The 22,857-nt window shown below is 33.8% G+C and overlaps 4 protein-coding genes and 1 long non-coding RNA gene across 7 annotated transcripts; 2 read left to right on the top strand and 3 right to left on the bottom strand.

Moving 5' to 3' along the window:
• Positions 1 to 131: 131 nt before the first annotated feature.
• Positions 132 to 3,543, top strand: LOC109606166 (EF-hand domain-containing protein 1-like). 2 transcript variants are annotated; one of them, XM_049966354.1, is made up of 9 exons: positions 132 to 282; positions 357 to 428; positions 478 to 831; positions 887 to 1,042; positions 1,092 to 1,255; positions 1,799 to 1,964; positions 2,017 to 2,384; positions 2,442 to 3,115; positions 3,170 to 3,543. In XM_049966354.1, exons 2-9 carry the CDS (start codon positions 381 to 383, stop codon positions 3,508 to 3,510), a joined length of 2,271 nt encoding a protein of 756 aa, XP_049822311.1. In that variant the 5' UTR covers positions 132 to 282; positions 357 to 380; the 3' UTR covers positions 3,511 to 3,543. The 2 variants fall into 2 exon arrangements, with proteins under 2 accessions (XP_049822311.1, XP_019878290.1); XM_020022731.2 differs by having other exon boundaries at positions 272 to 282; positions 354 to 428.
• Positions 3,544 to 3,608: 65 nt separating this feature from the next.
• On the bottom strand, positions 3,609 to 5,675 carry LOC109606167 (pre-mRNA-splicing factor CWC25 homolog). The gene is made up of 3 exons (XM_020022732.2): positions 5,530 to 5,675; positions 5,290 to 5,475; positions 3,609 to 5,232 (listed from the first exon to the last, which is right to left on the bottom strand). Exons 1-3 carry the CDS (start codon positions 5,569 to 5,571, stop codon positions 3,730 to 3,732), a joined length of 1,731 nt encoding a protein of 576 aa, XP_019878291.2. The 5' UTR covers positions 5,572 to 5,675; the 3' UTR covers positions 3,609 to 3,729.
• A 1,582-nt stretch (positions 5,676 to 7,257) lies between these two features.
• Positions 7,258 to 15,304, bottom strand: LOC126265273 (uncharacterized). Of its 2 annotated transcripts, none has more exons than XR_007547809.1 (8): positions 15,251 to 15,304; positions 12,763 to 13,033; positions 12,659 to 12,704; positions 12,128 to 12,574; positions 12,014 to 12,059; positions 11,472 to 11,928; positions 11,361 to 11,403; positions 7,258 to 11,219 (listed from the first exon to the last, which is right to left on the bottom strand). It is a non-coding gene; the product is annotated as an uncharacterized LOC126265273 (long non-coding RNA). The 2 variants fall into 2 exon arrangements; XR_007547808.1 differs by lacking the exon at positions 15,251 to 15,304 and adding an exon at positions 14,731 to 14,802.
• Positions 15,305 to 17,302: 1,998 nt separating this feature from the next.
• LOC109606343 (kinesin-like protein KIF23) lies at positions 17,303 to 19,965 on the top strand. Its single transcript, XM_020022900.2, has 2 exons — positions 17,303 to 17,582; positions 17,638 to 19,965. Exons 1-2 carry the CDS (start codon positions 17,387 to 17,389, stop codon positions 19,815 to 19,817), a joined length of 2,376 nt encoding a protein of 791 aa, XP_019878459.2. The 5' UTR covers positions 17,303 to 17,386; the 3' UTR covers positions 19,818 to 19,965.
• Positions 19,957 to 22,522, bottom strand: LOC109606344 (aspartate--tRNA ligase, mitochondrial). Its single transcript, XM_020022901.2, has 7 exons — positions 22,299 to 22,522; positions 21,974 to 22,246; positions 21,555 to 21,920; positions 21,140 to 21,496; positions 20,772 to 21,083; positions 20,508 to 20,717; positions 19,957 to 20,456 (listed from the first exon to the last, which is right to left on the bottom strand). The coding sequence occupies exons 1-7, from the start codon at positions 22,377 to 22,379 to the stop codon at positions 20,100 to 20,102; spliced, it is 1,956 nt and encodes a 651-aa protein (XP_019878460.2). The 5' UTR covers positions 22,380 to 22,522; the 3' UTR covers positions 19,957 to 20,099.
• Between the last annotated feature and the right edge of the window lie 335 nt (positions 22,523 to 22,857).

Genomic DNA, 22,857 nt, shown 5'->3' with positions numbered 1-22,857 from the left:
ACAAAACGTCACAATATTTAAATGTCTGCGCGTGACGTCGACGCAGTAACATTTTTATAAATTTAAATATTTCTTTTAGATTTAATTAACACCAACAAATTAATATAAGTTTGTATTTGAAAGTCTGTATTGACATATTATTTATATAAGTGTTGTTTATTTAAATTTTTAAATAAACAAACATTTAAATATTATAAACTTATTTATTATACAGATATAAATATTAATTGAGGGACTTAATTACATTTCTTTAAAAAGAACACCTTTACAAGTGTGAAAAACGTACGTAATTATGAAATGACGGATCATTTGTTTGATCGATTTGACTTTATTTACAATCACTTTCTTTTTAGCAGAAATTATATTATACATTATAATTAATGGCTGGTTTACCCAAATTGCCAGGACTATCGTTCACTGATCCAACGGTAAAGACTTAATCCTTCAAATAAATAACCAACTAACAAACATTTTCAGCAAACAAGATTTCACCGTTGTGGCACATTTGATATAATAAATGGTTATAAGATACCGAAATCGCACTTTTCAGCACCAGGTGGTAAACAGGTTGAATCGAAATCCGTCCAATATGTAAAAAGAAATGAAAACGTGAGCTTTGACCCTTCCACAACTTATGGCCGCAGCAAATCTAAAACTCTACCTCAATTTATACCAAATTATGCAATGTACGATAAAAAATGCCTTACTTTCAAAGCATTCTTCAAACAATCTGTTGTTGAGTCCCCTTTGGAGCACTACAGAGTGCGTATAGTGAACATCATTTACTTCCTGGAGGATGACACCATTGTTGTCATGGAGCCAAGGATTATAGTAGAATTTTTCCCATTAATACATGTAGATTATTTTAAAGTAATTCCTTTCGTAGAACAGTGGTTTGGAGCAGGGTAAACTGATCAGAAGACACAAGATACCAAAATATGAAAGCGGGGAGTTTTATACGTGGAAGGATCTCACCATCGGTAAAGATTTGTGCTTTTATGGGACCGTCTATCACACAGTGGACTGCGATTTGTTCACCAGGGTAAACCAAATTTTTATTCAAGTAAAATCGTCTAAAATTAAATTTTAAGGAATATATGGCTAGCCAAGGTTTAATAATGGGAGAAGCTGAGTCTGTGCCAGAAGATCCGTACACGAGAAACAGGTTGATAAGGGAGACAATACCCTTTACCAAAACCCCTTGTGCTGACGACAAACTAAGAAGGTTTTTGGAATATGACGGAAAAGTTTTGAGGTGGGTTCTATTGGAATATAAGTTTCTCATTATCTGGGGGATTTCCGGATATTATTTAAGACAGACTTAATTCTACTTTCTACAATACACCTTCTTACATTTCAGTTCTTTCTTTATCTCTCAATTTAGCATTGTTTATCATTTCCCTTCTTAATATTTCTTTTTCTTCTTCTGTTAATTTCTTTGATCTGTGTTTATGGACTGGTTTGACTGGAGGCTCTTCTGTAGATTTCATCAATCCCCAGGGTTGTGAATTCCATCACTATCATACTCTTTTTTTCATAAAACTTTTTAGTTTCATCTTCATTATTTCTATTATTATATTTTTTAGACTTATTTTTGTTATCTTCATCACTGCTGTTTTCTAAAGTATCTTCTTCATTACTGGAATATTTCTTATTTTTCTTATGCCTTTCTGAGCTAAAACTATACTTTTTATTGTTTCTTTTTCTTTTATCATCACTACTATCATCTTCATCACAATATTTTGCAGCAAAAATCTCTTCAAAGTCGTTAAAGTCGTTTTAAATTGTTTTCCCACAGATTTAAAGCAGTATGGGATGACAGGGACAGTGAGTACGGAGAGTTAAGGAAGTACGAGGTGTTTTACTTCTTGGCGGATGACGGAATATCCGTAAAAGAAATCCACGAAAAAAATGACGGCAGGGACCCCTTTCCCTTGTTGTTACGAAAAACTAAATTGCCAAAAGTACCAAATTAATACAATCGTCAACGGTATTAGTACAACCAAATGTTTACAGATATACACCGACCGTCCCGTTTCCTTCCCCTCAATCTACTACGAAACATCTGACGCCGAAACCACCGCCTATTACAATCCCCAAGACTTAATGGTCGGCGAGACAATCTTTATATTGGGCAGAAAGTTCTTGCTGTACGATTGCGACCAGTTTACACGTAACTATTACAAGCAGGTGTTCCAAAAGGAGCAACACGAGGCGATAGACATCGTTGAGAAGCCCAAGAAACAACCACCAGAGAGAATGATGCCGCCGCACGACGGGTACGGATCGCTTGAAGATTCGTTGCAAAATACCCTCAGTTTTATGCCTAAGAGACCCAAGAAAGACGTCATAAGACAAATACTAAACGCCAACAAGTATTTGAGGTAACATAATCTGACCAAAAACTCAAAAAATATAAATACAATCAATGTTTTGAATAGATACACTATGAAGATGGATACGGTTCATCCGGAGGACAGTTTCCGGGAGTTCATCCTCTCGTACTCGTTGGCGGACAGCACTTGCAAGATATACGAGCCAAGAGTAAAGAACTCGGGCTTCCAAGGAGGCCAATACCTCTCCAACCATCTGCTGATCAAGCCCGGCAGTAACCCGGTGAATCCGGACTATTACAACCCCGCCGATTTTTACATAGGAGCTGCCATCACCGTTTTCCACCAGCCCTTTATTATAACCGGAGCGGACCTTTACGTTTACAGGTACATGCTGGAGAACCAGGCCAAGTTCCCCTGCGAGGTGATCGACAACATCAGGAATTACATGTACAACAAAGGTTACCTGAAGGAAGACGTCGACGACCAGTTCAACGAGAACATGGAGGCGGCGAAGATCGACTTCGACAAGCAACTAGTAACGGAGGAGGACATCAAGAAGAGCGAATTCGAGAAATGTCTGATTGCTACTAAGGCGGGAGGTGGAGTCGACCCACAAGAGGAGCAGATGAAACGTGACAGGCTCTTACAAGAGTACGAAGAATCGTTGCGCAAAGACCGGGAAATTCCGCCTTATGGAATCAAGCCCATCACCACCACTTGTCCAATACCGGTGGTCATTGGAGATGCGGTCAAAAGCAGCGTGTGTCCAGAGGACGAAAGTAAAAACACAATCACATAAAATTATTTATCTCATACACATATAATCTCTTTAGGTAACACCGCTCAATATACGCCGAAGCACATCGACACGCCGGTCGAAAAGGTTGAGAAGTACTACGCAAATATTCTCAAGAAGGAGCACAAAATATGCAACGAGGGCACGGCGCCACCGTGTTTCCCGGCGCCCGATTTGCACAGGGATGTATGCAAGCAAGTCGAGGACAAAACCATGCCGTTGATGGTTCAGCCTCCGGAATTGCCTCCCGGAGCTTGCAACGTTAAAACCGTCCGGTTCGCCGATCAAACTGACCGATGCGACAAGAAGAAATACGATTTGTGCGACATAGGTGCCCACAGGAATCACTGTGATTGTACTGATTATCAGAAAAAATAATGTTTTAATATTTTAATATACACTGTTATTTTATAGCAATGTTTTATTCTGATAGTTTTGAGGCTTCTGGGTAAGTTTCAAGAAAAAATACACAGACAAGTACTTAAGAGTTATAATGTAAGATTTAACACTTGATACAAAATAATTGTGGATTAAAATATGATATGAACAATGTTACATAACAATAGTTTGTACAAATTCCATTGGAATATAAGTTTCTCATCTTCTGGAAAAATGAGAGTCCATGTGTCCAGAGGATCTCTGGATATTATTTAAGTTAGACTTAATTCTACCTTCTACACTAGAAGTATTTGCAGACTTAATTAGTTCTCTATGTACAAAATCTTCATTGTAACTGCCTTTACTGCTCTCCTCTTCTATTTTGTCCTTTTCCCTGTACCTTCTCACATTTTCAGTTCTTTCTTTATCCCTCACTTCAGCATTTTTCATCATTTCCCTTCTTAATTTTTCTTTTTCTTCTTCTGTTAATTTCTTTGATCTGTGTTTATGGACTGGTTTTACTGGAGGCTCGTCAGTAACCTTCTTTTTCTCCTTTTTATATGAGTCTATAGGCTTAGATTTCACATCTATTTTTGTACCATCTGACTTAACCAATCCCCAAGCTTGTGATTTGGGAATCTCATTTCCATCACTGTCATACTCTTTTTTTACATAAAACTTTCTAGTATCAGCTTCATTTTCACTACCATTTTGTTTTTTAGACTTCTTTTTGTTATCTTCATCACTGCTATCTTCTGAGGAATCTTTTTTATTACAGGAATATTTCTTATTTTTCTTCTGCCTTTCTGGGCTAGAACTGTATTTCTTATTGTTTCTTTTTCTTTTATCATCACTACTATCATCCGAGGAGTGATGTTTACTACTATGAGCAACAACTTTTCTCTTTTTCTCTCTGCTTCTGCCTTCATCACTATTTTTATTTTTCCTTTCTGTAGATTTACTTCTGTTTCTCCTATTTTCCCTCTCTTTGTGCCTTTCTAAACTTCTATCCCTCTCCCTATTACTTCTATCTTTATTTCTGGCTTTCTTGTCAGGACTACTACTTCTATCTTTATTTCTGGCTTTCCTGTCAGGACTATTACTTATAGACCTATTTCTTTTAACATTTTTATACCTTTCTAAACTTTCAACCCTGCTTTCCTTTTGTTTCTTTTTGTCGGATTTTAATTTATTATTTTCACGATTTTTCTTTTTTTTAATTCTCTCTTCTTCACTAGAAGTACTGTCATCTTCACTACTACTGCTGCTGCTGCTGCTGCTGCTGCTACTACTCCTTTTGGACTTTTTTTTCTTAACTTTTTTTTTCTTTTTCTTTTTCTTCTTACTGGTTTTTTCTTCGTCACTATCTTTGGCAGCCAAAATCTCCTTTAAGTCGTCTTGAGTCAGTTTGTCTTTGAACTGATTAAATTTGTGCATCAAAATTGTGTCCAGTGAACTTTCTTTGGACATCTTTGGCAGATTTTCTAGAGGCAAATTGCATTGTTGCAGAAGAGCCAATTTCTCACTTAATTTTTGGTCAACATCACTGTCTGAATCGTTGCGTTTCTTTTTCTTCTTCTTTTTCTTTGCTGATTGTACTTCTAGAGCCTTTTGGAGCTTTTTTAACTGTACCGGATTTTGTAGAAATTGTCTTCTTGCTTCCTCCTCGCGTTTTTTTATGGCAACTAAAGGATCCTCTTGTAATTTTGCGGATATATCTACCTAGAATATGTGAGTTTTAAGGATTGTTCCTGAGATTAGTGAATGTAAACAATTTACCTGTTCAGCTTGGACTATTTTATTGAAGTCCCTAATTGATGGAGGGATGCATTCATGTTCCACATGATTTTTTGGAATGGGAAGTGAAGCAGAGGTGGACTTCTCTTCAGCATCTAATTGCTCTAATGTTTTATCTACAGATCTACCCAGTAAATAGTCTTCTCTGTTAACCAAACTATTTGGACCCTAAAAAATTGGTAATTATTAAGGTTTCCCAGAGGAAAAATTTAGTGGCACTACCTTATACATCCAATTAAGTTTGTCATCTGATTTTTCATTCATCTTTTAAATATCTTTTGTATATATTGCTTATATTTGAGTTCATAAAACAAGTAACATAACCTATATTGAAAATTTTGACGTTTACGCCTCCTATTTATGTTGGTACACAGAACATCCAGTGTTGGTAAGTGCAATATTCGCAATTTTCTATGAATTTCCCCAGACTTTTGGCATGGCTTAAAGATTAAGATCATGACAAATTGTTTTTTTTTTTTAAATTTATGTCGTATGTATGTACATTTATGTTTGTATTTGTTGGTGTATTTTATTTTATGAATAGGAATGTTGGTTATTTAATGCGTTACAGGGGGGGCCAAGCGAATAGGGACGGAGGGGCAACAGCCGATCATGGACGTTCGGAATCGCCGGAAAGGCACGACCTTTTTGTCTCGGGATACGTTAGGGATTTATAATATTTCATTTTATAAATTGGTAGTAAAAATTCCCCAAAATTGTCGGGATGACCAGGGAATATCTAGTGACTTTAGTTAGAGAAAATAATTTACTAGATTTCAGAATAGTGAGTCATGGACGCTATAACTTGATAGATTTTAGGTTATAGAAGACGGTCAGATGATGTTTTTGCTTTAAGAAAATATATTTCTGGTAAGAAACTTTTTATATAACCGACTTACATAATTTAATTGTTTGTGTTTGTTATTTTATAAACCGTAAAGTCAATATGTTCGTTTATTTTCATTAATTGAATGTGAAGTACAGATTCATTGGTATTAATTCATTTCATGCTTCCTGCTTAGTCATTGCAAAATAGAGAAAGTTACTTCTACAGCAGTTACATTAGTTATATTTATTATATTACAGTTTTAGTTTGGATGAGTGTCGAAGTGATATGATGATTATATTATATTATTATAAAATTTATATTATATTTATATATAATATATATATTTTTTAATTCGTTTGTTTTTATCAGGAATATATAATAAAATTATACAAAATATATAATTGTTTTATTTTTATATATATCAGAAAAACCTAACCTATACTCATTTAATATAAATTTTAAATAGAAAGTGACAGATGGACAAAAAGATATCTGTAGTCTGTAAGAAATGGCAACACCGCCTTCAAAATGGCAACATCGCTGCATCCCGAGATCGTGCCCAGTAATGTTTCTTGTTTATAACATTGGGTTGGTACTTCTTAGGTTTTCTATGATGCGTTATAGGGTTTACATTGTATAATTGACGGACTACGTTATGCGTTCTATGTTTTACGATCAAAGTAATTGCGTTAAACGTCCTTCCGTCTTGCAGAGACAACGTGTACATTGTACGGATTACGTTTCACGATCAACACCAACAATTTTACACATATTAAAAGTTTATGCATTGTTAGACTCGCGATCTTCAAAAAACTTTTAGTGAAACACTTTTATGTTTTATGTGTGTTTATTAAATGATGCTTCCTTTAATAGTTAAAACAATAAGAATCGAATATTTATATATATCTTAATGTTTGTCTCTTTCAACACCCAAAGTATTATACATTTAATTGGATATTGTTTAAATTTATTGAAAATATTTAACATACTATTAAATTACATTAAAAACATATAGAAAAAAACAATATTATATTTATAGCAATCTTCAGAAACTTTTAGTGAAACACTTGTATGTGTATTTATTAAGTGATGCTTCCTTTAATAGTAAAACAATAAGAATCGAATATTTATATACATCTTAATTTTTGTCTCTTACAACCCTCAAAGTATATCCATTTGTTGTTTAAATACATTGAAAATATTTTACATTAATTTAATTACATTAAAAAATATGTAGAAAAAACAATATGGTGTTGATAGCGAGCAAGTTACATGCAGCTTTTATACTAAGTTATAATTTACTACAATCTAAACAACTATAAATATATCAAAAAACTTTTTGTAAATGTTTTAACTAAAGAAGGAATATTTAAGATAAGTTCTTAAGAACGCAAATTTCGAAGAGTATTTAATTTAACTTCAAAACAATATACCAATGTTATGTAAAATTGTGGCTTTTCACGCTTACGGGCTTACGTTTTATGCAACGATACCGATGCGTTTTATGTTAAACGTATTTCTGCAATTTGCGGTTAAAAGATGTATGAAGTTTCAACGAAATGCTACGTTAACCATGGTATGACTTACGTTCTACGCTCTACGTTTTTGCGTTTCGTTTTACGTCATACGTATCTTTGCTAATGCGTTATACGGTCTACGTTATACGATTGACGGACTACGTTCTGCGTTATACGGATTACATTTTACGATCAAAGTAGCAATTTAACTCGCAAAATTTTAGAACCAAAGATTGAACATTTATGCTAATTGCGTCATACGTTACGTCTTACAGGGACTACGTCTACATTGTACGGATTACGCGTCACGATCAACGCCAACAATTTTACACATATTAAAAGTTTACGTATTGTTAGGCTCGCGATCTTCAGAAACTTTTAGAGAAACACTTGTGTGTGTGCTTATTAAATGATGATTCCTTTAATAGTTAAACAATAAGAATCGAATATTTATATACATCTTAATTTTCGTCTCTTACAACCCTCAAAGTACATCCATTTGTTGTTTAAATACATTGAAAATATTTTACATACTATTAAATTACATTAATAAATATGTTGGAAAAACAATATGGTGTTGATAGCGAGCAAGTTACATGCAGCTTTTATACTAAGTTATAATTTACTACAATCTAAACAACTATAAATATATCAAAAAAGCTTTTTGTAAATGTTTTAACTAAAGAAGGAATATTTAAGATAAGTACATAAAAACGCAAATTTCGAAGAGTATTTAATTTAATTTCAAAACAATATACCAATGTTATGTAAAATTGTGGCTTTTCACGCTTACGGGCTTACGTTTTATGCAACGATACCGATGCGTTTTATGTTAAACGTATTTCTGCAATTTGCGGTTAAAAGATGTATGAAGTTTCAACGAAATGCTACGTTAACCATGGTATGACTTACGTTCTACGCTCTACGTTTTTGCGTTTCGTTTTACGTCATACGTATCTTTGCTAATGCGTTATACGGTCTACGTTATACGATTGACGGACTACGTTCTGCGTTATACGGATTACATTTTACGATCAAAGTAGCAATTTAACTCGCAAAATTTTAGAACCAAAGATTGAACATTTATGCTAATTGCGTCATACGTTACGTCTTACAGGGACTACGTCTACATTGTACGGATTACGCGTCACGATCAACGCCAACAATTTTACACATATTAAAAGTTTACGTATTGTTAGGCTCGCGATCTTCAGAAACTTTTAGAGAAACACTTGTGTGTGTGCTTATTAAATGATGATTCCTTTAATAGTTAAACAATAAGAATCGAATATTTATATACATCTTAATTTTCGTCTCTTACAACCCTCAAAGTACATCCATTTGTTGTTTAAATACATTGAAAATATTTTACATACTATTAAATTACATTAATAAATATGTTGGAAAAACAATATGGTGTTGATAGCGAGCAAGTTACATGCAGCTTTTATACTAAGTTATAATTTACTACAATCTAAACAACTATAAATATATCAAAAAAGCTTTTTGTAAATGTTTTAACTAAAGAAGGAATATTTAAGATAAGTACATAAAAACGCAAATTTCGAAGAGTATTTAATTTAATTTCAAAACAATATACCAATGTTATGTAAAATTGTGGCTTTTCACGCTTACGGGCTTACGTTTTATGCAACGATACCGATGCGTTTTATGTTAAACGTATTTCTGCAATTTGCGGTTAAAAGATGTATGAAGTTTCAACGAAATGCTACGTTAACCATGGTATGACTTACGTTCTACGCTCTACGTTTTTGCGTTTCGTTTTACGTCATACGTATCTTTGCTAATGCGTTATACGGTCTACGTTATACGATTGACGGACTACGTTCTGCGTTATACGGATTACATTTTACGATCAAAGTAGCAATTTAACTCGCAAAATTTTAGAACCAAAGATTGAACATTTATGCTAATTGCGTCATACGTTACGTCTTACAGGGACTACGTCTACATTGTACGGATTACGCGTCACGATCAACGCCAACAATTTTACACATATTAAAAGTTTACGTATTGTTAGGCTCGCGATCTTCAGAAACTTTTAGAGAAACACTTGTGTGTGTGCTTATTAAATGATGATTCCTTTAATAGTTAAACAATAAGAATCGAATATTTATATACATCTTAATTTTCGTCTCTTACAACCCTCAAAGTACATCCATTTGTTGTTTAAATACATTGAAAATATTTTACATACTATTAAATTACATTAATAAATATGTTGGAAAAACAATATGGTGTTGATAGCGAGCAAGTTACATGCAGCTTTTATACTAAGTTATAATTTACTACAATCTAAACAACTATAAATATATCAAAAAAGCTTTTTGTAAATGTTTTAACTAAAGAAGGAATATTTAAGATAAGTACATAAAAACGCAAATTTCGAAGAGTATTTAATTTAATTTCAAAACAATATACCAATGTTATGTAAAATTGTGGCTTTTCACGCTTACGGGCTTACGTTTTATGCAACGATACCGATGCGTTTTATGTTAAACGTATTTCTGCAATTTGCGGTTAAAAGATGTATGAAGTTTCAACGAAATGCTACGTTAACCATGGTATGACTTACGTTCTACGCTCTACGTTTTTGCGTTTCGTTTTACGTCATACGTATCTTTGCTAATGCGTTATACGGTCTACGTTATACGATTGACGACTACGTTCTGCGTTATACGGATTACATTTTACGATCAAAGTAGCAATTTAACTCGCAAAATTTTAGAACCAAAGACTGAACATTTAAGCTAATTGCGTCATACGTTACGTCTTACAGGGACTACGTCTACATTGTACGGATTACGCGTCACGATCAACGCCAACAATTTTACACATATTAAAAGTTTACGCGACTCGCGAGCTTCAAAAAACTTTTAGTGAAACACTTTTATGTGTGTTTATTAAGTTATGCTTCCTTTAATAGTTAAAACAATAAGAATCGAATATTTGTATACGATTACAGTTGATACAATTTAAATTTTGACAGTATATACATAATTGGTGTAATCGGCGCAAAAACTAACCGAATAAGTGGCCTTAAAAATTATTGCGACCATGGACTTGTTAGTTGCAGCGATAGTACAAATAGAAAATCTTCTCTAAATGTTTTAACTAAAGAAAGAACATTGGAAAGGACTATTTAACTACGCAAATTTTTATGAGCAACAAACTCAATTTCCGAAACTGCAAAACTACTAGTTCAATATTAAAGTGCACATTTTGGAATCGCGACTCCACTTATCCAAGTAAAGTATCAACTATTTTCAGTGGACCCCGTCAATGTCAGGTCTGACGCACTGCTGCCGCAAAGCTGCCTAGTAGAGCTTAATAGTTCTATGACCAAGACTCCGGGTCAGAACCCAATTGCATGGGGCACTCAAAATCGTTTTCTTTTTACTTATCCAAGCAGAGTATTAACTATTTTTAGTAATTTATATACAAAAAACTTTTATTTAATTTAGTTTTTTTAAAAAATGTCCTTTTAATAGTTAAAACATTGAGGGTCGATTACTTATTTATATCCCTAACGGCTTTGGCATGTTCTGTAAGATTAGAAAAAAATGTTACTTTAATGAATCAATCAGTAAATATTAATTTGTTCTATATTTATTTATATTCCTAACGGCTTTGACCTACAGATTGAATTTAGGGTAACAAAACCTATAATATGTATAAAAACTTACTTTGCGATGCCAGTTGGTTGAATTAGTTTTGTTCAAAACTCCCCTAAAATAATTCACAAATAATCAATTGAAATCACTATTTACTTGAAAATTAATATTATTATATATTACCATTAATGTCATATATCTGTTCCTTTATTGTTTCCAAACGATACCGGTGAATGATCATCATAATTTAGATGCGTCCGTAGACTTCACGAAAACTTTTTGTCCATCTCTCTCCAGTATCCAGTCACCAAGGTATTATATAGTGATGACAACAAGATAAGATTGAGAATTCAGCACAATATTAAAGTGCACATTTTGGACTCGCGACTCCACTTATCCAAGTAAAGTATCAACTATTTCCAGTGGAACCCGTCAATGTCAGGTCTGACGCACTGCTGCCGCAAAGCTGCCTAGTAGAGCTTAATAGTTCTATGACCAAGACTCCGGGTCAGAACCCAATTGCATGGGGCACTGAAAATCGTTTCCTCTTTACTTATCCAAGCAAAGTTATTTTAAAAATGTCCTTTTACTGGATAAACATTTAGGGTCGATTACTTATTTGTATCCCTAACGGTAGGTTCTGTAAGATTAGAAAAAAAATATTGCTTCAATAAATTAATCAACATTTTAAGATAACAAAACATGTAATATGTAGAAAAACTTACTCTGTGATGCCAGTTGGTTGATAAACTAGTCTTGTTCGGGACCCACCTGAAATCATCCACAAATAATCAATTAAAATCTCTATTTACTTGATTATCAATATTATTATTTGTTACCATTAATATTCTATCTTTGTTCCTTTATCGTTTTTCCAATGATGCCAGTAATTGATCATCATAATTTAGATGCGTCCGTGGAAAACTTTATGAATCTTTTTCCAGTGTCTAGTCAGTAAGGTATTATATGAGGATGACTAACAACAAGATTGAGAGTCCAGCTCAATATTAAAGTGCACATTTTGGATTCGCCACTCCACTTATCCAAGTAAAGTATCAACTATTTCCAGTGGACCCCGTCAATGTCAGGTCTGACGCACTGCTGCCGCAAAGCTGCCTAGTAGAGCTTAATAGTTCTATGACCAAGACTCCGGGTCAGAACCCAATTGCATGGGGCACTGAAAATCGTTTCCTCTTTACTTATCCAAGCAAAGTTATTTTAAAAATGTCCTTTTACTGGATAAACATTTAGGGTCGATTACTTATTTGTATCCCTAACAGTAGGTTCTGCAAGATTAGAAAAAAATATTGCTTCAATAAATTAATCAACATTTTACGGTAACAAAATATGTAATATGTAGAAAAACTTACTTTGCGATGCCAATTGTTTGGTTAACTGGTCTTGTTCAGGACCCACCTGAAATTATTCACAAATAATCAATTAAAATTACTATTTACATGAAAATCACTATTACCTCTGTTCCTTTATTGTTTTTCCAATGATATCAGTGATTGATCATCATAATATAAATGCGTTCATGGTAACTTTTTTCAGTGTCCAATCAGCGAGAAAATAAATAGAGATGAAGACTCCGGGTCAGAACCCAATTGCATGAGGGAACTGAATATCGTTTTCTCTTTGCTTATCCAAGTAAAGTATTACATATTTTTAATAATTTTTTATAAATTTTCTTTTAATGGTTAAAACATTGAGAGTTGTTGTATTCCTAATGGCTTTGGTACGTCCTATAATAATAAAAAAGAATCATAAACAAGATACCCATAAAAACTATAAATTTTTATATGATTTAAAATTCGTATATAAAAAAAGTAATTGAAACAAGTAACAAATGTCCCAATAAGAAAAGAGAACCTGCGTTTTTTAAAAGCAAAAAGCACGACATTTTAATTCAGCTTATTACGAGCATCAGTTTCCAACTTTGGTTATACAAACAATACTCAATCAGATTCAATTAATTTTTTTTATTTTAAATAAAATAACTAGAATATTTAATTATTTATCAAACAAATAAATTCAATGTAAAGTGCATTGGGATAAATTTGTACAGGGGATAAGTCCGCATTAGGCCCTTATTTATTGGAATATATGTTGCATTGGTACAATGGTAAAAATCTTCGTTCGATAAAGTGCATGGTGCTTTCAAGTGCAAAGCAAAGTTTGAGTTAAGCATTATAAAACGATTATTTAGGCAATAGTCAAATCTATGTGTTTATCTTCGATAGGCATAATGGATAATAAGGTAAGTTTCCTTTATGGTAATAAAATATATATGGTATTTCTTTTTTTGTTAAAATAATAGCGTAACCTCACTCAGGAAATATTTGAGGCAAATTCGGACTATCCATCGGGGCAAAACCGCACTATATTCTTACTTACTCGATTGTTTTATTAAATTTGCTTCTTGATAGTCATTTAATTTTGAATTTTTTTATTGATAATACTTTTGCAACCCCACCATGGTTCTAAATTATGTAAAGAAAACAATACCGCACCATACAAAGAAAATGTTGGCTGAAGCACTGTCAGAAATTAAAACTGGCCGTATGAATTTATAGAGCTAGTAAGCACCATAAAATATTCAAAAATACAATTTGTGACTGAATCCGAAGAAAAAGTGGACAAGAACGTGAATCCCGAGAAAAAAACACACATTCATGTGAAAATGAAAAACGTCTTTCCGATGGAGTGTTAACCTTGGATGTGTATTTGGATTGTCAAGAAAATAAATGTTGTTGCTTGTTCAACAATTTGTCAAAGAAAATGACATGCAAACTCCCTCTAAAAATGGAGTACCTGAAGAAGACTGGTTTTTAAGATTTAAAAAAGGAACCACTTATCCTTAAAGAAGAGTTGTAAAAGTTGCTGAAATTATAACCTCAGAAAAACCGAAATTACGATTATTTCTTGATGAAAACATCAAGAAAAGAACTCTTCTTCTAAAGAAGATGATAATATATATAGCATTTGTAAATGTTTTGTTTAATAATAATAATTCTCATTGCACACCTTATCAAAATGTCCCAAGATGGACCCGAGATTATAAAAAATGCACAGCTTACTTGATCAGCACAACTGTGTCACCATCTTAATCCTACTCTAACATTCATTAACATTAACATGTATTGCGTGATCATGAACAAGCGCTTGATGATTACAAATATTCGTTCATAGAAACAGTTCTAATAATTTTGTCTCAGTTCAGCCACAATAATTTCTTAATAAATTGTAAAAAAGAATCCTTAAGCCGTCGAGGTAATTGTGCCAAGGTTAGTACATTTGTTTTTTAAACGCATTTAGATATTAATTTGTATTTAAGAGTTACTTACACTAGTTCCAAATTTTGAAATGCATAGGTAACGTTACAATTGCATATTTCAATTGATTTTAATGATATATTTTTAATTAATTAATATATACTTACAATATTAACCACAAGCTTAATAATTGTCACTGCACAGTTTATCGAAATGCTTCAAAATGAACTAAATGGTCCGAGTCTTAGATTAAAAAAAATGCACAGCTTACTAGATCGGCACAACTCTGCTGTAATCTTCATTCTTTTCTAACATTCATTAACATATATTTTTCTCTCTGTCACTCTTACACGAACAAATGCAAAATTCGAATATTGAGTGGTATTGAATTGACAAAAAAATGTGGTAAAAATCAACAACTGTTTAGGAACATGCGCCTGATGATGATTAAATAAATTCGTTCCTGGAAACAGTTTTAATAAATTTGTGTTAGTTCAGAACATAATAATTTCTAATACATTTGGTGACAAAGACTCCTTAGGTCTTGAAGCTTTGTGCCAAAGTTCGTACATTTGTGTTTTAAACGCATTTAGATGTTAATTGCATATTTCAATTGATTTCTTTATATATAACATGCAGTTTTTATACATATAATCATATATTTTTAATTAATTAATATATACTTACAATATTAACTCCAAGATTAATAATTGCCACTGCACAACTTATCGAAATGCTTCAAAATGTACTAAATGGTCCGAGTTGAGCCCCAGATTAAAAAAATGCACAGCTTACTTGATCGGCACAACTATGTTGTAATCTTCATCCTTCTCTAATATTCTTTAACGTGTATTTTTCTCTCTGTCACTCTCACATGAACACATGAAAAATTCGAATTTTGAGTAGAGTAGTATCCAATACAAATAATAATGTATATTACGTTTGTTTAAAAAATGGTACAAATCAACAATTGTTCATGAACAAACGCTTGATGGCTGTCGTAAGTATTATAATAAGGAATTAATATAATTGTTGATTAGAAAAATGAAAACTGAAATCAAAATTTCGATTAAAAAAACCGATTTTATATTAACAAGAAATTGTTTTTAAATTATTAAAATCTTTGTTTTAAAAATCTAAATAATTATTTTTCCAAAGACAAACTTCAATTAGATTTTCTTTATTATTGAACCTAAATTGTTCGTGATTATTATGAAATTATTAGACTCTACCAAGCAGATCAGAAAGGGTGCTCTGAAAATAATTGATATTCTCCATGGATAAGTAAAATCGCGAATCGAAAATCTGCGGATCAGTATTAAGTTAGAACTCCAATCTTCTTATAAGAATTATTAAAGAATCAGTAGTTTTACAGTGTCCATGAAAATTTGCGTTATTAAATAGTCAGTTCTCTCAAATGTTCCTTCTTTGATCATGTCGATGGATGCATCTAGAGTATAATGACCAACCACTAGAACCATTGGAAAGACGATAAGACTATATGGAAAGGAAAAGATAATTATAATTACTTATCAATTATTTCTTAACCTATCATTTTAAGTATGAGTGCTACATTAAATTTGTATATTTGTAAACATATTAATATGTTTCTTATTAAGTAAAAATTGAGATTTTCAGAAATTGTTTATTTTTTGTATGGTTTTTAGGTAATCTAACCAAGTATTCACTTTCACCTTAAATAATTATAAGTACTCTGCATGTTTTTTATTTTTCATTAAATTAACTCTGAAAAATTCCTCAATTTACAAACATTATATACTCATATTTTATTAAATTTGTTAATAGTAGGATGAGAGTATAGGATCGCCTTCACTCTGAGACGATTCCTATGTTTCAAAATAAATAAAATCGAATTTATAAATCTGAGATCTAAATTATGAATAATTAATTGTGTGTATAAGTGTAGTATTTGCTATCTATTAAATATGATTATTGTTGTAAATAAAATTGTATTTTAATTGTAAAGCTTCTCACAGGATTTTCCTATCCTGTTGTCCTATCTGAAATTCAAATTTTCTATTTCTTTTATTTAATATATATTTAAGAAAAACATTTCCTGATTGTTGTAACTTTTTGTATTATGCTTGATTTTAATTAACATTTTCATATTGAAAAATTCAATCATGACTAAGTGGCAATTAAAAGTAATAAATATAATTAATCAAAATCTATTTTCTTTAACTTTGAATTGAACTTACCTAAAAAAGTAATGTTACATTTAATTAAAATTAAATTCTACCTCAATAACTAAGTAATAATATAAAAAATACATGTAAAAAAGCATATTTAAATTCAAGAAGCATGAGTTAAGAATACCCACCTCCCTATATTTTCAGTTTTAAAATTATTATAGAAAGTGTGGCTACAAGATTGTCATTGTGCAAATTTACTTTAATTAAAATTCTTGATATTTCAATTAGTACATGTCAAAATTATATCCCTTCGACCTTGATTCCTGGTTTATTCCTGTCTATGTCAGTTGTTTGCCTATATTAAGGTTTTCTATGAATATTCGTAATTTAATAAAAGTGGCATAATAACTTAATTATTGTAGTTTATCTAATTATTTACATTAAGAGTTAATAATTTTATTAAAAAGTTTTTGAGAAAAACAAATAAATTAAAAAATATACATACTAGTTATAATACAGAATTCTGTTAATATTAAAACAGTTGGTAAATTAACAAGAGGGCGCCACTATATTTTTAACTGCCAAACAAAACCGTTTGAATTTAATTTTAAAAAGCGTTTTACACTATTAATATATATCTGTGATTAAAAGTACTTATAAGTGAAAAAAAATGAATCCCTCAAGCAATTTCACCACACCAAGACTGAAAAGGCAGAAATCCGACTCGTCAACGAATTCAGACAGCTTAAAAGATCCAGTTCATGTTTTTTTGCGAATGAAACCTCTCAATGGCAATGTAGATTCTGCTTGTATGAAATTAATATCGCCGGACACGTTGGTGTTGACGACACCCCCCGATTCCAAAGGTAACATAACTTGCTTCTTTATTTTAATGGTTTTATATGTTCTATTTGTGTGTAGGGACTCGAAGGGAACTGTCGTACAAGTTCAAGCATGTCTTCACCTCGTATTCGTACCAAAGGGAGATATTCGACCATGTCGCTTATCCCCTGCTGGAGGACTTGCTCAAGGGCAAAAATGCCCTGTTGTTCACATATGGGGTGACCGGTTCTGGTAAAACATACACCCTGACTGGTGATGTTAAGAATCCGGGAATAATGCCGAGATGTATCTATACCTTGTTTAACACAATACAGGACAGCCAAACGCCGAAATTTGTAATCAAGCCAGACAGGATGAATGGATTTGAGGTGCAATCAGAAAGCGAAGCCCTACAGGACCATATCAAGTCAAACAGAACAAATAAAGGATATAAAGGTAAACAGTCAGAAAAAGTGATTTATGAGAATGATGGCGTTAAAGTCCCAGTCTTGAATGAAGGAAGTCAGTTTGCAGTTTTCGTGAGCTATGTTGAAATCTACAACAACACAGTGTATGACCTCTTGGACGACACAAGAGGAAAGTCCCTGCAATCGAAAATACTTCGCGAAGACTGCAACAAAAACATGTACGTGAATGGGGTAATTGAAATAGAAGTAAAATCGGCGGAGGAGGCCTTTGATGTGTTTAACACTGGGCAAAATAGGAAGAGAATGGGTGACACAGCCTTGAACGCTGTTTCTAGCCGCAGCCATTCGATTTTCAATATAAGGGTTGTGCAAATAGAGCAACAAACAATAAATCACAATGGGGAACCCATGATTCCTGAAGGGAATCACATGCAGGTGTCCCAGTTGAGTTTGGTAGATTTGGCTGGCTCTGAGAGGACCAACAGGACTCAAAACACTGGAACAAGGCTAAAAGAGGCCAGCAGCATTAACAACTCGCTCATGGCGTTAAGAAATTGCATAGACATTTTAAGGGAGAATCAAATGAAGAAGAGCAATAGACTGGTCCCCTACAGAGACAACAAACTGACGCTTCTATTTAAAAACTATTTTGAAGGAGAGGGATCTGTCCAAATGATGATTTGCATAAACCCCACAGTTGATGATTTTGAAGAAAACCTGCAAGTTATGAAGTTTGCTGAGATTTCGCAGGACGTAAAAATAGTCAGGTCTGAAATTAAAAACACGCCGATACGAATGAAGCCGTCCGCACAGAATGGAACCACTCCGAGATCAGTTACTAAAACTAAAGATGCCCCAATTAGCATGTTACCGTCCATTCCAAGAAAAGAGTTCAATATAGATGATCCAGAGGCCTTTGGAGTACAATTAAATAGGATTATTGAGTGCCTAAGGGCTAGAAAGAAAAGGTCCATACCTTTCGACAGAGAGATAAGTCAGAAAGAAAAGGAGGTCAGGAGCAGGCTGGTGGATTTGGATAAGGACTCTATACTGAGCAAAACCGAAATAAAAAGTTTGAAGGCAGTCATTCAAAAAGAGAGGTCTCAAAGCAATAACTACAGATGTAAGATAACTGATTTGGAAAACAATAACGACTCATTGTCATCCAAACTTGCCACCATGGAAAGCAAAATACGCGAGCTACAGAACAAACTAAACGAAAAAGACCGACAAATCAACATTAACCACTTGGAAAAGGAAAAGCAGAAGCAAAAATTGGAACTGCAGAGAGAGAAGCACACCCAGGAACTAGATGCGAAGCTGAGACGACAACGTGAATACATGAACGCGAACACTAAAGCGAAGGACCAAAAGCTGATGAAAATAAAGGAGGTGATCGACAGTGAATTGGTGGTGACCCAAGACATAACCGAAATCGAGTCCCAGCCGAATAAAATCACGCACCTAATCGAGAAACACAGGGAACGTGAAAAGGAGAATCAAACTCCGCACAGGGGCAGAAACTTGGTCTCAACCTCGACGCCAGCCAACAAAAGACGATCCAGATCAGTGGGCGAAGTCTGGTTGGAACACAACGCTGTTAAGCCCGTGCCGTTGGGTACTGTTCTACAGCCCAGCATGAAGAAGCGTAAGTCGGTTACCAAACTGAGCAAGGCTGAAGACGTCATCAATCCCAAACAATCCAAGTACTGTCTAATTGCCCAGGAAGCAGACACCGACGGCGAAATGGAGACCAAGTTGTATAAGGCTGATATTGTGCCGACTTGCGGTGGCGGAGCTCAGGTCGTTTTCAACGACGTCGAATGTTTGCGACAGGAATCGCCAAATTAAACCCTAAGCTTAAATACTGTATATACACATTATTTTTAAAGTAGTTTTAAAATATTTTTAATATATTTTTATGCTAATAAATGGATATTGGTTATTTTAAATTCGTTATAAGTAAGTTTTTTTAATAAAAGTCAACAAATAAAACGTTCTTAACATATTTTATTTATATAAAATAAGTAACAAATTTTATAAGGTCAACATTTTGATTTTAATTTCAACAATAAAAGACTCCCTAAAGCGCTTGGGTTTAAGTAGAAATAAAGTCAATTAAAGCATAAAAAGTTAGCTTTTATTATCATTGTTTAAAGGCTGAATATGATAAATTCTTTGATCTTTCTCTGTAAGAGGTGAAGGGGCCCCACTAACAGGATCTTTACCGTCAAAAGTTTTAGGAAAAGCGATTACATCTCGAATGCTTGTAGTATTAAGGACGAAGGAGAGAAGTCTGTCAAGGCCTAGTGCTATGCCTCCATGAGGCGGACAACCTGAAGCAAGCATATCAATTATGTGTTGCAGTGAGCTTTTGTCTATTTTAAGCATATTCAAAATAGTTTCTTGTAAAACCGGATCGTGGATACGAATGGATCCGCCTCCTACTTCGTTGCCGTTTAACACTAGATCATAAGATAAGGCTCTAATCTAAAAATATAAACCATTAAAATATGTCAAGACACTAATTAATTGTTATACTTTTAAGGGATTGCTTTTTAAAAGGTGAATGTCACTTGGGTGGGGTGCAGTGAACGGATGATGGGGCGAAGCCAAGTTACCGTCATCATCCAGTTCGAAAAGCGGAAAGTCTACCACCCAAAGGAAGTGGAAACCCTTCTTTCTGATTGTCACCCCCAAGCTCTCCAAGAAGTTCACGTATTCCAGTCTTATTTTGCCCAACAGAGTCAACTAAAACGACAATAGTGTGTACAACAAGATGAAACTTGTGAAGTAAAGGCTTACGACGTCTCGTTTATTTCCGTAGGCCATAAATAAAATTGATTCGTCCTTTAGTTTGTGCTCTTCAGTGAATCTGTGGGTAACTTTGTCGCCCAACAGTTTTGCCACCTTGGAACACCATTCTTTTGCGTTAGGAACTTTGTTTTGTAGAAATTTTACTGAAGGGTACTTGACTGCGACTTTGGACATGTTTTCCTTAACAGATTTGCTCAAGTTGGCGTACTCCTTGGGGAACTGCAGGTAATACGCACCAAAATCTTTATTGTCACCAACTAATTTCGAGTTTAACCCTAAAATATCAGTGCAGTTTTGAAGCTGGAACCAAAGACTACAATTACATAACTGTTAACGACCACTGAAACTGGACAAACCTTAAAATCGAATCGGACGTCCGGTTGGTCAGTCCCGTAAGACTCCATCGCCTCCTCAAACGACATCCTGTTGAACTTCGTCGGTAGAGGGCTGTGGAACTTGGGCCACGAATAGCCAAGTAGTTCCTCAATGAGGGTTAATACTTTATCGAGATCAGTGAACGACAGCTCTATGTCGAGTTGCGTGAACTCCGGCTGACGGTCGGGCCGGCTGCCTTCGTCACGATAACAACGAGCTATCTGGAAGTAGCGGTCCAAAGCCCCGGCCATCAACATCTGTTTGAACTGCTGGGGGCTCTGGACTAAAGAATAGAAGAGGCCGGGAAATTTTGTAGGCACCACGAACTCCTGGGCGCCCTGCAATGAAACACCCAGTTTAGGCCACACATAACTTAGGAGACGAATTTATAGTTACCCCAGGAGTGGCTTTAAATAGGGTTGGCGTTTCCACATCCACAAAGTGACTGTTGACCAAGAACTCCCTCATTTTCATTAACATTTGCGACCTGACCCTCAGGTTCCTCTGCATTTGTGGAAACCGGAGGTCCAGATATCTGTATTGCATCCTTAAGGACTCCTTTGCCTTTTGGAACTCACGGATGTTGAATGGTAAATTATCCTTGCTGGCGTTTAATACTTTCAGCTCATCCACCAACACCTCCACTTCACCAGTCGCCTGCTTTTTATTGTACATTTCAGTGGGACGGGATAATACTGTTCCTTTAACCTTTATAATTGATTCCAGTGGAATGTCTGAAATTAATTTTTGTAACTCAGTATCCTACAAGCAGAACTAGCTATATTAAATAGTGCATCAGACTATACAGTACTCACTTTGTCATTGACAACAAGTTGGGTTTCTCCATAACTGTCACGCAATATAATGAATTTGTTCATTCTTTGAAACTGTAACCAACCATTCAGTTCAACAGTTTCACCCACGTTTTTACTCCTAAGCTCTCCACAAGTGTAAGTACGGTTACTGTATCTGTTGACGCTGTAAACTTTATTTTCATTGTCTGAGTCTTCATCAACTAAATAAACATTTTGTGTTCTTGAAGTGCTGTATAATTTTCTCATGTAATATTGATTATTTTTCTGTTTCACCTGAAGGAGAACTATTGAAAATTTATGTAAAATCAATATGCTATTATGTTACCTGTTTAAATATTGCATTTTTTAAGCCGAAATTAGGTATTGCTCCGCTTAACCTCGTCAAACCTAAAGTGATTCGAAACATATTTGAAAATAAAATGTTGAATAAAAAAGTTGTTCGTTCAAAAGAACCATCTATTTAATGTATAGGTGATGTAAATTTTTATTTCAACTCGGTGTAAAAATCGTATCACATCATTATCACAAACACCGTAATGCGGATTCTTCTCGTCTGTAGATTCGATTTTGGATAACAGTGGCGGCTCGACCAAAGGATTACGTAAATAAACGGGTTCAAATACAAATATTGGGTATAATAAATGTCACAATTTATATTTATTACCTGAATTAAGGATTAAATATAAATAAACAAATAGGGGGTCTTTAAATAAAATTCTACCTCAATTGGATACCTATATCTGACACATGATCATGACCATCATCACTAGAAACAAACAAATGGTCCACTTCTTCATCAGCATTTCATTAAAATTTAATTAGTTGTAATTAATATAAAATAGTTGGATACTGATTTACTTAATTATTGCTATTATTGCTATTGA

The sequence above is a fragment of the Aethina tumida genome, chromosome 4, assembly GCF_024364675.1.
Source record: "Aethina tumida isolate Nest 87 chromosome 4, icAetTumi1.1, whole genome shotgun sequence".
Classification (NCBI taxonomy): Eukaryota; Metazoa; Arthropoda; class Insecta; order Coleoptera; family Nitidulidae; genus Aethina; species Aethina tumida.
Note: the sequence above shows the minus strand (reverse complement) of the source record. Positions and strands in the feature narration are given on the sequence as shown.

Coding starts and splice junctions, on each gene's coding strand:
- LOC109606344 (XM_020022901.2), bottom strand. CDS start 22,379: ATGTTTCGAATCACTTTAGGTTTGACGAGGTTAAGCGGAGCAATACCT. Junction 22,247..22,298: donor AAAATGCAATATTTAAACAG/GTAACATAATAG, acceptor GTTCTCCTTCAG/GTGAAACAGAAAAATAATCA. Junction 20,457..20,507: donor TAAAAAGCAATCCCTTAAAA/GTATAACAATTA, acceptor TTATATTTTTAG/ATTAGAGCCTTATCTTATGA.
- LOC109606166 (XM_049966354.1), top strand. CDS start 381: ATGGCTGGTTTACCCAAATTGCCAGGACTATCGTTCACTGATCCAACG. Junction 429..477: donor TATCGTTCACTGATCCAACG/GTAAAGACTTAA, acceptor AAACATTTTCAG/CAAACAAGATTTCACCGTTG. Junction 2,385..2,441: donor AACGCCAACAAGTATTTGAG/GTAACATAATCT, acceptor TGTTTTGAATAG/ATACACTATGAAGATGGATA.
- LOC109606167 (XM_020022732.2), bottom strand. CDS start 5,571: ATGAATGAAAAATCAGATGACAAACTTAATTGGATGTATAAG. Junction 5,476..5,529: donor AACTTAATTGGATGTATAAG/GTAGTGCCACTA, acceptor CCAATTTTTTAG/GGTCCAAATAGTTTGGTTAA. Junction 5,233..5,289: donor AAATAGTCCAAGCTGAACAG/GTAAATTGTTTA, acceptor CACATATTCTAG/GTAGATATATCCGCAAAATT.
- LOC109606343 (XM_020022900.2), top strand. CDS start 17,387: ATGAATCCCTCAAGCAATTTCACCACACCAAGACTGAAAAGGCAGAAA. Junction 17,583..17,637: donor GACACCCCCCGATTCCAAAG/GTAACATAACTT, acceptor ATTTGTGTGTAG/GGACTCGAAGGGAACTGTCG.